This window comes from Calonectris borealis, chromosome Z, assembly GCF_964195595.1.
Source record: "Calonectris borealis chromosome Z, bCalBor7.hap1.2, whole genome shotgun sequence".
Classification (NCBI taxonomy): domain Eukaryota; kingdom Metazoa; phylum Chordata; class Aves; order Procellariiformes; family Procellariidae; genus Calonectris; species Calonectris borealis.
The window spans coordinates 10,424,281-10,439,057 of record NC_134352.1 but is presented as its reverse complement, the minus strand read 5'-3'; the positions used below and the strand labels follow the sequence as shown (position 1 = coordinate 10,439,057).

Here is a 14,777-nt window from a genome sequence, read left to right as displayed (position 1 = left end):
TCACGTGCTGATTGGTTTTAACTTGGTTTTAACTTGGTCATTGTTTAACAAAAGAAAACTATCAATAAAAATGTCAAGCAAATATTACAGTCCTAAAATTGTATCATCATAGTTGGTGGTATGGAGTAGGAACTGGAGAATGGAACATTACCATGTTTTTAATCACTCATAATTTCTTCACAGAATTAAGACATGCACAAATATTCCTATATTTTGCATATACTGATCCAGTCAGTTATTTGAAAATGTTTCTAAGTAGTTTGTGTCATATGAAAAGACTAAAGATGACATTTTTCAGCTCCAAGCAGAAACCATCTAGGTAACACAGAGAAATGTGATTAGTAAACAAAAAGGCATATATTGGCTGTATATGCAATATTCACAGGGAGCTAAACCGGTAAGTGAATCACTGGAGCTTGGAACTTCATCCTTGTATACAGGAAAATTGAGAGGTCGCCTCACATTGCTTCAGAAACTAGAGATATGACTTCCATAGCAACAAACATCTGAATCACTGCATCATTAAGGCTGGAAGGGACCTAGGGAGGTCTCTGGTCCAATCTCTTGCTTAAAGGAGGGTCAGACATGAGATTAGACCAGATTGTCTTGAAAATCTCCAAGGGTGGAGACTGCACAACCTCTCTCCTCAACCTGCTCTGCTGCTTGGCTGTCCTCAGGGGGAGAAGTTCTTCCTAACAACCGTCAGGAATTTCCTGTTTCAATTTATGTCCTTTATCTCTTGTCCTCCTGCTATGCACCGCTGTGAAAAGCCCAGCTCCATCTCTTCCATCCCCTCCCTATGGGATACTGGGGGCTGCAAGTGTGTGCCCTTGAAACCACGTCTGCTCCAGGCTGAAAAAGCTTCTGCTTGCAGGGCAACTGCTCCAGTCCCCAACCATCTCGGTACCCTCCCCTGAACTTTCTCAAGTTTGTCAGTGTCTTTTCTGTATTAGGGGGCCCACAATCGGATGCAGTATTTCTGATAAGATCTAACGAGCACCAAGTAGAGTGATAAACCCTGCCCTCCATCTGCTGCCTGTGCTGCTTGCTGTTTAGGCAGCCCGGATACCATTGGTCTTCTTTGCTGCAGGGATGCAGCAGGCTTATGCTCGGCTCGCTGTCCACGAAGCCAATAGGTTTAATGAGTAGAAGGTCGTTTGTACCTGCACAGAGCTAGAATGTGCCCAGGTTTCCAAGTTTTGACGGTGTTGGTGTAAGCATCCCTGACAGGCTTCCTTTGGAGAAGGTTTTGAGTTGGAAACACAGCTGGGTGAGGATGCTTAAGGGAAAAGATAGGAGGAGCTCTTGGTAAGTCGTAAGCCTTTGAGATACAGGCTTTCACAAAATTGAAGGGAACTGGTTCCTGAGCAGTGCGGCAGGTATACGAACCTGGCTGCTGCTTTATCACAATAGTTTCAACTTAAGATTTGGATAGTCTAGAAGAAAGCTGGGGTGTATGTATTTATGCTGGCTAATTTGTATTGTTTCCTTTTCCTGATAGATAAATAGGTTGTTGTTTCCTAAGTGTAACGAACAAGCCTCTTTTGCACTGGAGCCTGGGACTTGGTTGGGGCTTTTGTTACCAGAGTTCAAACATTACATAATAATAATTAGTTATTTATAGTAAGGATTGATGTTTTCATAGTTTTTTCCTGTGATAAACAGCATTTCTTTTTGTAATGCAAGCCCACAATGTTGGGCTCCCGTGTTTGCCCTGCTGCGCGGCACCTGGCCTTGACACCTGCGAAACTTGCCAGCTTAGTTTTAGGAGCAGCGCTGCCCTTTTGATTTCAACGGGCTGTCCTCCCCCGGGAAAAGTTAAACACGAGCAAAAATGTTTATAGCATCCGAGTCCTGTTTGGTCACATATCTGTATGCGTATCTTCATACATCTATATATAGCCGGAAGGGATTATGACACTCTCACAGTGATACATCTCTTCCCCGAGTAGCATGTTACTCTATTACGTCTAATGAGTGCTGAGCAAATTATTCGCAAAGAATAATTTATCAGACAAATGTGGCTGCTTTATCTGCTCAGGGAATATCTTAAACCAGAGTATGGTTTTTCTTCTATTTATTAATTATTCAGCAGTCATCAACACTTTTTTCACGTTGTTAACTGTGGATAGATCACTGAATTTTTGTAATTGTTACATGCTGTTAGACAAATTGCATGGATCATTTCTACAGGACTTGATATAATCTTTCAGCTCAAATCGTAAGAGAGCCTGAATTTAAGGTTGCCTGAAAAAATACAAAAATTCTTTCCACGCAGGGTCAGAGTAAAACTTTTCAGTGCATCTTCCTTAAAATTAATTTTTTTCAAATGCAAAAAGAATTCTCTGCAATGAATTCCATGCAGCTTCAGTATGAAACATTATTCTACAAAAACACGAAATATCTTGAGTGCGGTGAAAGTAAACACATGAAAGCGCTGAAAGTGTATTTCTGTAGTTTGCTGGCCTTATGTGCAAGACATCTCTCTGCGTGTCTGCTTGTAGCATACACCCAGCCCATTGTAGACACGAGGTCCCCGAGGAAAAGCCTCGTCCCCACGCCTGCCTTGGTGGGTTGGTCTTCCAATGGGACCGGAGGGGGCACGTCCTGAGCCCCGCTGCCCTTTCCAGCCACCCTCATGCCCCTATTGCCACCGACACGGGCTCTCGCTCTGCACAGAGACCCACAGTTTTTGCAGCATTTCCCTTCAAACACGTGAGCAGTTGTTGTGGTTTAACCCCAGCCAACAACCAAGCCCCACCCGGCCGCTCGCTCACTCCCCCCTGGTGGGATGGGGGAGAGAATCAGAAGGGTAAGAGTGAGAAAACTCGTGGGTTGAGATAAAGACAGTTTAATAAGTAAAGCAAAAGCTGCGCACACAAGCAAAGCAAAACAAGCAATTCATTCACTCCTACCCTTCGGCAGGCAGGCGTTCAGCCATCTCCAGGAAAGCAGGGCTCCATCACGCGTAACGGTTACTTGGGAAGACACACGCCATCACTCCGAACATCCCCCCTTTCCTTCTTCTTCCCCCAGCTTTATATGCTGAGCATGACGTAATACGGTATGGAATATCCCTTTGGTCAGTTAGGTCACCTGTCTTGGCTATGCCCCCTCCGAGCTTCTTATGCACCCGGCAGAGCATGGGAAGCTGAAAAGTCCTGGGCTATCAACACTGCTCAGCAACAACTAAAACATCGGTGTGTTATCAACATTATTCTCATACTAAATCCACAACACAGCACTATACCAGCTACTAGGAAGCAAATTAACTCTATCCCAGCTGAAACCAGGGCAGCAGTTTGAAGTCCTTGAACTGAGCCTGGAAAAGCCGAGGAACTGCTTTGCTTTTCTGGCATTTAACCGCCGTCCCGCACCGGCATTAGCGCAGCGGCCGGCGGTCACCGCCGGGGCCGCCCGATGGCGAGGCCGCGCCTCACGGCAGGGCCTGGGCGGCAGCGCCCGGCCGACTCGCCCGGGATCGTCGCGGGGCCCCGCTGCCTCTCGGCCCGGCTGCCGGCGAGCGGCCCGCCCACCCGGCGGCTGGCACCGCCCGCCCCCCGCTCCCCGCCCCGCTGGGGGCGGGGCCTGCGCCCGCCGCAGCCCCGCCCGCTGCCGCCGCGCTGGGACGGCCCCGCGCCTTCCGCTGGTGGCGCGGGGCGGGCCGGGCAGCTCGGCGGCCGCCGGCGCGGGGCGGGGCGGGGGAGGCAGGTGGCGCGGATGGTGCTTTGTAAAGGGGCGGGCGGCGGTGGCGCGGGCGGGCGCTGCTCTCGCTCCTCCTCCTCCTCCTCTGCCGCCGCCTCCTCCTCGTAGCGCGGTGGCGGCGGGCAGGCTCCGGCCGCGGCCCCGGCCCCGCAGCTCCCCGCCGAGGCGGCGCGGCCTCCGCTCCCTCCTTCCCTCGGTCGCTGCCCGGCCTTTGCGCGATGTCGGGCGGCGCGGCGGGCGCCCCCAAGCCTCTCCCGACCTCCGGGCCCAAGTCGCTGCGGGAGATGCCGCATCCCCTGGCCACGTCCAGCAGCGAGGAGATGGGGCCGGCGCTCACCCCCAGCCCCGACCTGCTCCTGCCCCGCAGCATCGCCGACAAGGTACGGGCCGAGGAAGGGGGGCGCGGCATTTGGGTGGGGGGTTCTGTGCTTTTGGAGAGGAGGCAGCAGGGCTGTGTGTGTGTTTCCCGGCCACATCCCCTTCCCCGGCTGCATCCCTGGCTCCCCGCGGGGAAATGAAGCCCTGGGCGCTGCTGACATCCATTGCAAGATCCCGGGGCTGCGCGGGGGGGGGGGAAGGCACCCGGTGTGGGGGCCGCAGCATCGTGTCTATCTGTGCGAGGGGCCGGCGGGGACACCGGTGCTCCCACTCTCACCGGACTGGGTGCGGGAGGCAGGATTTTAGTGCTCATATCTTCCTGTGGCTCATACCCTCTACAGGGTCTGAATGCTTCAGGAATTGCTGCAGCTCCCTCGCCGTCTCCTTCCTGCATCCCTCAGGGGGAAGGCTTGGAGTTGCCGTTGTTTCCTTACCACCGAGCTTACCATCAGCTTGTCTGTGATTGTCCTCTCCAGAGCTGAGCTCCTGCTTCCTTCTTCACAGCAGTGTAATACGGAACGGATGCTGTTGCAGGGGTATCCGTGCCTGCTTTCCCTTCCCTAGCTCTGGCATGTGTCCGCAGGACACCAGCGGCCTTTGTAAAGTGCCTTGCCCGTGTGTGGGCCTTGGATGTGACAGTTCCTGAATGTGAAAGCAGTAGTGGTAGCACAGCATGGCTGATACGGTAACTACTCTTGCAAGGAGTTAGTATCTCTGCGGGCAGACTTCCTGAAATGTGTTAAGGTAGGATTTCCTGGGAGCAAGGGTTGCAAGGGGTGAGATTGGTTTGAAACTTTATAATAAGCAGTTCTGGGCCAGCTGGTGTGTGTACAAGGTGTTACAGAGCTGCCAGTGGCAAGAGGTGCTTCCTATGGCTGTTGTCCTGGGGAGTGTGGAGCTGCTTCTGGGCAGGACGGGTCCTAGCCTCCAAAAGCCTTGGGGCTGCCAGCAGTATGTGGTCTGATACGCTCCCGTGCTGTAGGAGAATGAGTCAAGGTAGTCTGGCCTCCTCCACGTGTCACCTTCTGCTGCCCTGTAACTGTGCTGACCAGATTCAGCACTTGTTCCTGCCCATGTAAGGAGCCCTCTCCTTGAACATTTGCCCGCTGTTGCTCAAGTGAGAAGCCAGGCTTACCTTCCCTCTGCCTTCATCTAAGAAACTTCTCAAAGAGTTGATGGCCCTCTGAGAGAAGGGGGTGTAGGAGTAGGAATTGTGGAGTTTTTTGTCTATGATAGATTGAATTTACACATGTAACTAGGTTGCTATCTGACCAGCCTGTAGCAATAGGAGTTGGCAGCTGCCTTTATGGGTCTTCTTGCAGCTCAGGAGGGCAGCGGTGGTCCTGCACTCACTCTGTTAGCACTGTCCATCCACACCGCTGTGTAGCTGGTGAGAAGCTCTGTTCTGAGGAGTAGCTCACACCCTATAACTTCTTTCCTCAGCTGTATTGAAGAGCTTTTTTGCTTTTGGAGCACAAGCAGGCTCCTCTCCTCTTTACTGTTTTGAGGTGTCTAAGAAGTGTATCAGTGTCCCTGGTAACCTAGGAGCAGAAATACCTCTCTAGCCTCAGGCTGTGGTCAGCTAACTTCTCCTTAGTAGGAAGGTTCTTGCCCAGTTTTTCCACCAGCAACACAGGTGAAGTCCATCTTCTACTACCTGTATGTAGTACTGGCCTGTTCTAGGCACTTGGCAGCACAGAAGTACTCTAAAGGGGAGAGCAAAAAAGGGCTGAGGTAAGTGATTTTTAGACTCGAGAGCAGTTCTGTGGTTGACCTGGAAATGGCAGTAGGGTAATAAGCCTTGCAGAATAAAAGGATTTCCAGCAGGAAGAGAGCAGCATTCTTTTTTTTCCTTTTAGCTGAATTAGCAGAAAAAACCAAACGTCTGAGCCTTCTGATGGAAGGAGTCCAACAGCTCTGCTGTGTGAGGGATGTCCCTTTTTCCACTTAATACCTGACACACTGGCAAGAAAAAAAAGAGTTGACTTCTTTCCCACCTCAGGAAAAACTTCAGTGAACAAACAGGTGTTCCTAACTTTAAGGCAACAGTAAACTTCAACTGCTTGCACTGTGTTGAGTAGTCTAGAGAGCGAGCACGGTAAGTGGAGTTAAATAGGTAAAACTGCATTTTAGGTGGTTAGTATATCTCTTGGTCTTAATGTCTGGTGGTGGGTCATTAATCTCTTGAAAGGCTGGCTCACTAATCAGCTAACAATGTGTGGATAGCTCCAATGGTTGGGTAACAGAGGGAGGTCAGTATTCAAGTCTGATTTAGGCTTAAAGCTCTGCAGCTGTTCTTTATTGATTCTTGAATAGGAGCTGTGCTTGTCTGCTCTCTTGGCCTTTCTGGAGAGTCTGGTGGGGATCGGCACTGCAGGAGAAGTTTGGGTCGAAGTCTCCTGCTTCAAAGTGGGTCTGAGTCAGTAAGCTTCTGTAAGGACCACTGTCCATAACCAGGCCTGTAGTAGGACATGCCTCTGGCACAGGGATGGTGGCAATGGCTGACCCATCACCCTGAACTGGGTAACTTGCTTTTTCCAGGTTCTTCTTACCTGCTCTGAGCAAATACTTCCTAAACACTGCTGCAAGGTAAAAGTACCTAAGACTGAAATCCTCTGAGGGGAGAAAGTGCAGAAGTAAGGGAAGTTGTCTGCTCATAAAGCAGTGCTTCAATTTCCACTGCCCCAGATGTGTAGCCTGAAGTGGCTGAACCTCTGCCATCACTGCTTTGCATTTTTTAAAGCATGCTTTCCTTGCTTTTTTGGAGCTGCTGAATAAGAACAGTACTTTATCCTGAGTCAGAGGAACCTGGAGGACGAGGAACACTGCCTGCATGTCTCCTGTTGGTTTTTGATTCAAACATGGGAATAATCTAGTAGCTTAGACCCTGTCTAACTTTGAAGTCTCACAAACCTTTAGTTGCTGTTTAAGAACAGTGGCTAATGCTATTACAGCAGTAGGTCATGGGAAAGAGAAGGAAAACCTTCTGTGCTGTATTCTGTGGCTTCTGTGGTTCTGAAGCCCTCTAAGTAGACTAGTCTCAAGTTTTCTGAACCTTATGAAGAGGACTGCAGAGCTTTCACTGTCTGAAAGGGTGTCTTCATCCTAACTTACAGCAGAGAGCAGTTTTAGGAGCCAGGAAGCCTTGACTCCTGAGCAGCATCTAACCTCTTAAGTGAAATGGACATTTCTGGCTAAGTACTTGGCTTTCACAGTGATTCTGCAGCAAACATGAAATACTTGAGTTGTAGATTCTTGTCTCTAAAGCATCTCAGTATTGGCCAGATCCTTCTATAAAGATCTTTCTGTTCCCCTCAAATCTAATTGCATAAAACATTGTTTGTCCTGATACCTGACCACCATCAGCTTTTTTGAGCTTATTCTCCCTTTACCCTTGCTAGCCTCCAAATAAGGAGACAGCTAAAGCTGAACCTAAGCAGTACTGACACCCCCCCCTTTTTTTTTTGACATCAGGTGAGAGGGAAACATGCAGGAGGAAACAATCCCTCAGGATGCATGGCAGAGTTAGCTGTAAAACTGAGTTCTTGCTCTCTTACAGAGCTTTTGGAAGGCATGCAAGCTAACTGAGATCTGCTTTTCAGAGCAGATCCTCTGCAGAGGAAGGTAAGGCAAATGGGGAAGTGTCAGTGTGGATTTCTCTCCTTTTTTTCCTTTAAAAAAAAAAAAGGAAGTTCTGCTTGCATGTGAATATTTCACTCTAGTTCATTAGTTTGTCACTTTCGATAGCGAATCTGCTCTGTGCACTCAGACAAACACTTTGACACCGAGGAGAAAAGGCATTATTGATGTGTTACTGGGTTCGGGGCACAGGTGAGAAGTAGATGGTGTTCTGCTGTGTGATTGTACCCAAATGGTTGTAGAATTATGATAAGACTCAGGATGCAGCCTCACTGAAGCTGTGCAGATTTAATAGCATTGCTGCTAAGTGTTGGAAGTGCGAGGCTGTGCAAAATTAGAAAGAAAGTGTTCTGTATGGCTTACTCCTGCTGTCCTCTAACTGTGGTCCTTCTGGTTCCTCTAGACTTGTGTTGTGAGAGTATCTTCCTAACGGGGCGATGTTGGCTGTTCTTGCTATGGTCTGCCTTGAGACTGGCAACTGTCTGGTAGGGTCCTGACTCCCAGTGGTGGTTTCTTGCCTATCACTCCAAAAGCTTTAATATCCCACCTGTCCTTGGGCTCAGACTCCATTGTCCTCTTTCAGGCATCTCTGACTACCTGATACTGTACTTGTGGCCAGCTACCTACAACCTGTTCAGTTTTTCTTCTTTGAAGATGCCCATGCCTTGTATTCGGCTCTATTAACTCTAGACAGCTGAAGTGAGCTTCAAGTCTATTTTACAGGTAGTATATCAAGCAGAGCTCGTGTGGAATACCGGGCTTGCAATGAATGCATAACTTGAATTTGCTAATTCATGGAGATGGACGTTAAAACGCCTACTGCAAACTTCTGGTTACTAACTGAAAACTGTTGCTGGCGTGTGACCCCTTGCTCATCTGCTTCCAAGCTACCACCCTGGTGAACCCCTAGGCCTGTATTAGCACCTGATCAAGTATAAATACTTGGTGTGTTTGTTGGAGTGCTGTTACTTAGCGCTCATACTCTGGACGGAAGCCTGGCAGCTCTCCCAACAAAAAGTATACCGAGAGTCTGGAGCTCTACTTCCAGCCTCCTTGGTTGCTAGTTTAATTATTGCTCTTAACTTCATCCACCCACAGATGAAACCAGTTTGCAGTATAATCTGAAATCTTAAAATAGATCTGCCTGAGCTCCTACAAACCTCTTCCTTCTCTGACTAAATGAGAACTGTTAGACCAGCACCGTGTATTTTTCTTAAAGCAAGTTGGAGGTAAATTCTCAGTCTTGGGAGAGACTGAGGACTACAGAAAGTCAGGAACTGAAATTGGTGAACTCATGAAACAATGCTGGTATGGATGAGTTGATCTCAATTCCAATCTACAGGAACACAAAACTGACACTTGCAGAGAAGTTGAGGCTGGAAGGCAGCTCTGGATATCTTCTAGTCCAACCCCTCGGCTCACAGCAGAGTGAGCTACAGAAGGCTGCCCAGGACACTGTGAAGTTGTTTTTTGAATATCTCTCTGGGCAACCCGTTCCTGCATCCAGTCACCCTCAAATAAAATTTCTTTCTCATGTTTAAGTGAAACTTCCAGTATTTCCATTTGTGCCCATTGTCTCTTGTTGTGTTGTTAGATCCACTGAAAAGAGTCTGTCACCACCTTCTGTACACCCTCCCATCAGGTATTTATCCATATTGATAAGATCCCCGAGCATTCTCCTCTCAAGGCTGTTGGCCTTCTTTGCCGTGAAGCATATTGTTGGCTCACGGTCATCTTTTCCACCAGGATCTGTTGTGTGTGGTGGTTTGTTTTGTTTGTTTGTTTTTTTCCTTGCCTTCTGCCAAACTGCTTTTCAACCAGTCAGCCCCCAGCACATACTACTACATGGGGTTATTCCTGCGAGGTGCAGGGCTTTGCATTTCCTCATGTTGAATTTCATGAGGTTATCTGTCAGTCCACTTCTCCAGCCTGTTGAGGCCCCTCTGAATGGCAGCACAATCATCTGACGTATCAAGCACTCCACCCAGTTCTGTACCCTCAGCACACTGGCTGAGGATGTACCCTGTCCCGTCATTTAGGTCATCAATGAAGGTGTTAAACAGTAGTGGCCCTATTGCTGTCTGCTGGTGTACTCCACTAATGACTGCCCTCAAGTTGGAATCTGTGGAATCACAACCCTTTGAATCCAGCAGTTCAGCCAGTTTTCAGTCCACTTTGCTGTACATCTGCCTAGCTTGTACCTCATCAGCTTGTCTAGGAGGATGTTATGGGAGACGGTGTTGGAAGTCCGTTTAAAGTTGAGATAAACTGCATTAACGCTCTCCTCTCGTACATCAGGCCAGTCATATCTTCATAGCAGGTGTTGGGTTGGTTAAGGATGACTTCCCTTAAGTCCATGCTGACCTCTCATCACCATGTCCTTCGTGTGTTTGGAAATGGTTTCTAATATTTGCTCGATCACCTTTCCAGGGGTTGAAGTGAGGCTGACTGGCCTGTAGTTCCCTGTATCTGCCTTCCTGAAGACAGGAGTGACACTTGGTTTCTTCCAGTCCTCAGGAACCTCCACTCATCACCATAATAAGGATAAGATGATTGAAAGTGGCAATACAGTGTCATTATCCAGCTCCCTCAGCACTTATGGGTCCATCTCATCATGGGCTTATGTCTGTCCAGTTTGTTGAAATGCTCCCTAACCTGGTCCACCCCCACTGATGGTGAGTTTGCCTTGTTCCAGTCTTTCCCACTGGTCTCGGGGGCCTGGGATTCTTGAAGGCTAGTTGTCTCAATAAAGGCTGAGGCAAAGAAAGGCCTTATCTGTGTCCTTTGTCATCAGCAACTCTGCCTCATCAGGACTGCATTTTCTTTGTTCTTTGTTTTGCTACTGATGTGTACCTATAGAAGCCTTTCTTGTTGCTGTTCTTATCCTTTGCCAGATTCAGCTCCATCCCACTAAACCCATCCCTGCATTCTCAGACAGTGTCTCTATGTTCCTCCTGGGTCAACTGTGCCTACTGCTGCATTTTTTTATGCTTCCTTTTTATGTTTGAGTTTAGTCATGAGCTCCGTGTTCATGCATGCAGGTCTCCAGCCACCTTTGCTTGATTTCCTCCTCATTGGAATGGACCAGTTTTGGGGCTGGAGAGGTGTTCCTTGAAAATCAACTAGTTCTCCGGGAAGCCCCTCCAGAGCCTTCTTCCTAGCAGATCCCTGAAGAGGCCAAAGTCTGCTCCCTGGAAGTCTGGGGTTGTGATCCTGCTCTTTGCTTTGCTCCCTCGTCCTGGGATTGTGAACTCCACGAGCTCATGGCTACTGTGGCTGAGGCAGCCCCCTGCCTTCACATCCTTGACCAAGTCTTCTTTTTAAGACTGAAATTCAGCAAAGCATCTCCCCTCTTCAGGTTATCAATCACCTGTGTCAGGCAGTTGTCACCAATGCACTTCAGAAACCTTCTAGACTGATGTCACTTCTGCTGTGTTGTCCCTCCAGCAAATATCGTTGTGATTCAAGTTACCCATAAGGAACGTGAGGCTGCTTCCAGTAAATCCCTGTCCTTGTCTGCAGAAGTGCTTGAAGGACACAGGAATGTTGTCTTCCACCTAGGACAGTAGGATTGCTAGTTTGGTTGAACTGTCTCCTAACTGTTTCAGAATTCACCTGTTTATGAAGCTGTTGTCCTGGCTTTTGGGAAATCCTATGGTTCTCTTCCCCCAGTCACTGCAGTGAATGGGGAGGTTATGTTGCATAGTAGATGCGTGTTAAATTGCTGAACCATGGTTCTTAGGCCAGGAAGGTTTCAGGTTCAAGCCCTTGTCTGCCACATGCTTCATAAGTGGGCCATCAGCTCTCAAAGGCTGAGCTTAGTCGTCGTCTTTGAACTCCAGTCTTGGATGGCTGTTCAGAGGGACTGCTGTCTCTTCTCCTGTTGCACTGTGTGCGTGCGCATCAGGCGGCTCTTTTCTAGTCTCCTAGTTAAAAGAACTGACTTAAACCTGGCATGGCTTTCAGCTTGCCATCAGCCCTACCCACAGCCAAGCCACCCAGTTTCCCATCTTTCGTAATGGTGGTAACTGGAACTGCTTTCTCTAGCTATTTCATCTCTCAAAGTCATTATATCACTTGGATAGGTTAATACCATGGTATCTTACTGAAAAGATGGTGTAAAGCACATACAACAACATGGTTGCCTTCATTTATAGAAATAGGATTTTATTGGTAAGGGTGCTTTTATGGTATCTTACAATGTAGGTGCTCTAGTACTGTCGTAAAACTGTACTCGGTGTTTTCTTTGTGATCCACAACTTCCCAGTGCAGTGAGTGCCTCCGGAATTGGCAATTTCCATCTTTTCTGAACAAGATGAAGGATAGCTAACACTTAACTTGGGACAAGCACTTGCATCAACATAACTGTCTTAGTACTGTTACTTTTTTAATCTTTCCATCTGGTAAAACTGAACATAGCTTCTACTGTATAACAGTATTATAACTTTGTGGTTCTTAGTTCAACTTAATGGAGGGAGGGGTATACTTTGAGGTTGAGTTCGGTGTTGCACAGCTTTCATAATCTTTTCAACAGGATTGCTTCATACTTAGTGAGACAGAGTATTAAAAACAGATATTCAAAACGTACATAGAGGAACTTGGTTCTTCAGATGGGTTTCAGAAGGGTGAGTCTTGGCAATAACTTGTCCGCCGTGGTGGAAAAAGTTATGCTTGGTGGTCGGAAAGAATCCTCCAGGCTGCCTGTGCTGGAACGCCTCAAACCTACCCGGGTTGCTCGATGCTCTCTGAGCTCCTTCATGGGGAGAAGAGGATAACGAGATTAAGAAGCTCTCTTTTTACAGCTGTGTGGGCACATCATTCTCTTATTGGTGCCTCAGGGGTTTGTGATGTCCGTGTAATTAATGATGGCAGGGGCAGAGGGTAAAGACTGAGGCTTTTGTATTGACACACTCTGATCTGGGAGACATCAGTTCCTAGATTAACCTGCAAACTACTGACCTGTGGTCTTCTAGCATTGTGGACTACTCTTGTGTAGATCAAACAGATTGTCTGGCTGTGACACTAGCCAGTCTCTTCCTTACCTGAGTGTAGAGGCTGGTTTCTGTAAAGTAGATCTGGAGACAAGACGGGAGCTCTTGCGGTGCAGTGAGACTTAACTCAGTACTGCTACATGAAAATGTACTTGCAACACCTGAACTGCATCTTTGAGATTGTAACTTGCATGTGCTTTCTGTCTGCAGAAGACAATACACCAATTAAAAATGGCAGTTATCTTGTGTATTTCTCAGAAGTGACTTCACTGAGGCTTGTTTTCTGCCGACCTTGAGCAAGATCTTAAATGCTGAGCTGTAGTGACTGTTTAAGCTGTGGCTGACTTGACTGCCTGAGCCCGGGTTGCAGTGCAGCTGGGACACCAAGCCCTTGTGGGAAAACTACTCCCAGCACTGGGATGAAATGGGGCAGGAAGCTCCAAACTCCACCTTGGAGGTGGCAGCTGCAACTCTGAGGTAAAAGCTGAGTGAATTTACTCTGAGTAAGAATTTACTCTTAGTAAAATATCGAAAAACTGTGGGGAATCTGTTGCTCTTCCAGCTACTAAGGGCAATAATTGACAGCAAGGTAGCTACTAGCAATTCTGCAATGACCAGCTGAAGATGGAAAACAAATCCAGTGAGCTGCAACTCTTTTAATGAGTTAGCATTCCCAATGCCAATCCAACTTAAATGCTTTATTGACAGATGAATTTATGGGACATGTTTTATTTTCTAAATTGAGAGGGACGGCGGGCGGAAAGAGGTGTTGCCTTAAGCTGTAGGTGATGTTATAATGACAAAACTGTTGATTTTCAACCAGAGAATATTTCACAGAAATCATGAAGTATCTGTCTGAGTAAGCATGTAGGTGACATGGGTTAGTGGAACTAGTTGAAATGGTTCTGAAAATAAAGGCAATAATCCAAAATTCATACAACGGGCAAGGAAGGAGCTCAGCCAAGAGCTGCATTTAGAGTGGTCCTCAAAACATGAATCCCTTTGGAGAACATCACTGTCTTACAGCCACGTTCAGAGCTTCTACATCACTTCTTCTGTGAAGCAGTAAGCAGTAGGTGCGAAGTTACTCTGGACGTGAAAGTGGTGGTGTCTCTAACCCCTAAAGATGGGCTTCTGCTGGACTCAGATTTGTGGGTTTATGTATCTTAGGTTGAAGAGAACTACGCTAGTGTGTGGGAGCAAAGACGTCACGAAAATGTGTAGTGCTCTACTCTCCAGGAAAATGAACAAAATGTAAATAGCAACTGGTTTTACTTGCTTCTAGATGATACCCTCCAATTAAGGAGTGCAGACCCTGCTGTGAGGATGACAACCTCTCTGCCTGTCTTGCAAAATAATAGCTGCAGTGGTGTGCAGTGTTACTAGTGATGGGATGGCTTACAGCACCGAAGCACATGCTTTAATCCTGGTTCTTATTCTTAGTCTATGGTCTAACCTCAAGCTGAATTTAAGTCTGAAAAAAACCAATTTCTCTTAAACCATCCTAACGCTGCATATCTGATTAAAGTAGCTAGTAGCCTCTCAAAGCCAAGATACTGGCAAGGGGTGAAGCTCCTCTCTATCACATCTAACAGGAAAGCTGTTACTACACTGGTTCAATGCCCTGTCCTCATGGGAAATTGTTGCCTTACACTGCTTGAATGGAACTTGCTGTATCCTTCTAAAGGGCCTGTTAGGGTATAAAAAAACCCATCTTAAAGTCTGTCTGCATAGTTGGCCTCACTTTTCAAGTGAGCTTGAATGACGTGATGTGTTCCTTGAAAGGAATATGCTGCAGTGCAGGTGTTGCTCAAGGGCAGAGAAGCCTCTTCCCCCTCAGTGCTGCAGATGGTGTTAGCAACAGCTACTTTCAACTAGCTCGGTGGTGAAAGCGCTGACATGTGGGAATGGCAAGTGATAGACTACCCCTGACAATACCGAAACCCATGCTTGACTGGCTAGAACTGGCACCTCTGCTGTAGCTTTTTAGATGCTGGTATAAGGCAAACTGTAAGCGAAGATACTGCCAAGACGAAGCTGTGTTTTGGACTATCGCCAAGAAAA

At 47.6% G+C, this 14,777-nt stretch overlaps 1 protein-coding gene across 1 annotated transcript in view; it reads left to right on the top strand.

Moving 5' to 3' along the window:
• Positions 1 to 3,792: 3,792 nt before the first annotated feature.
• The window catches only part of SNX30 (sorting nexin family member 30), a 47,376-nt gene continuing 36,391 nt past the window's right edge, over positions 3,793 to 14,777 (top strand). The window contains exon 1 of the mRNA XM_075136274.1: positions 3,793 to 4,085. Within this exon, the coding sequence (XP_074992375.1) occupies positions 3,924 to 4,085 (162 nt within the window). The 5' untranslated portion in view covers positions 3,793 to 3,923. The remainder of the gene's footprint in view (positions 4,086 to 14,777) is intronic.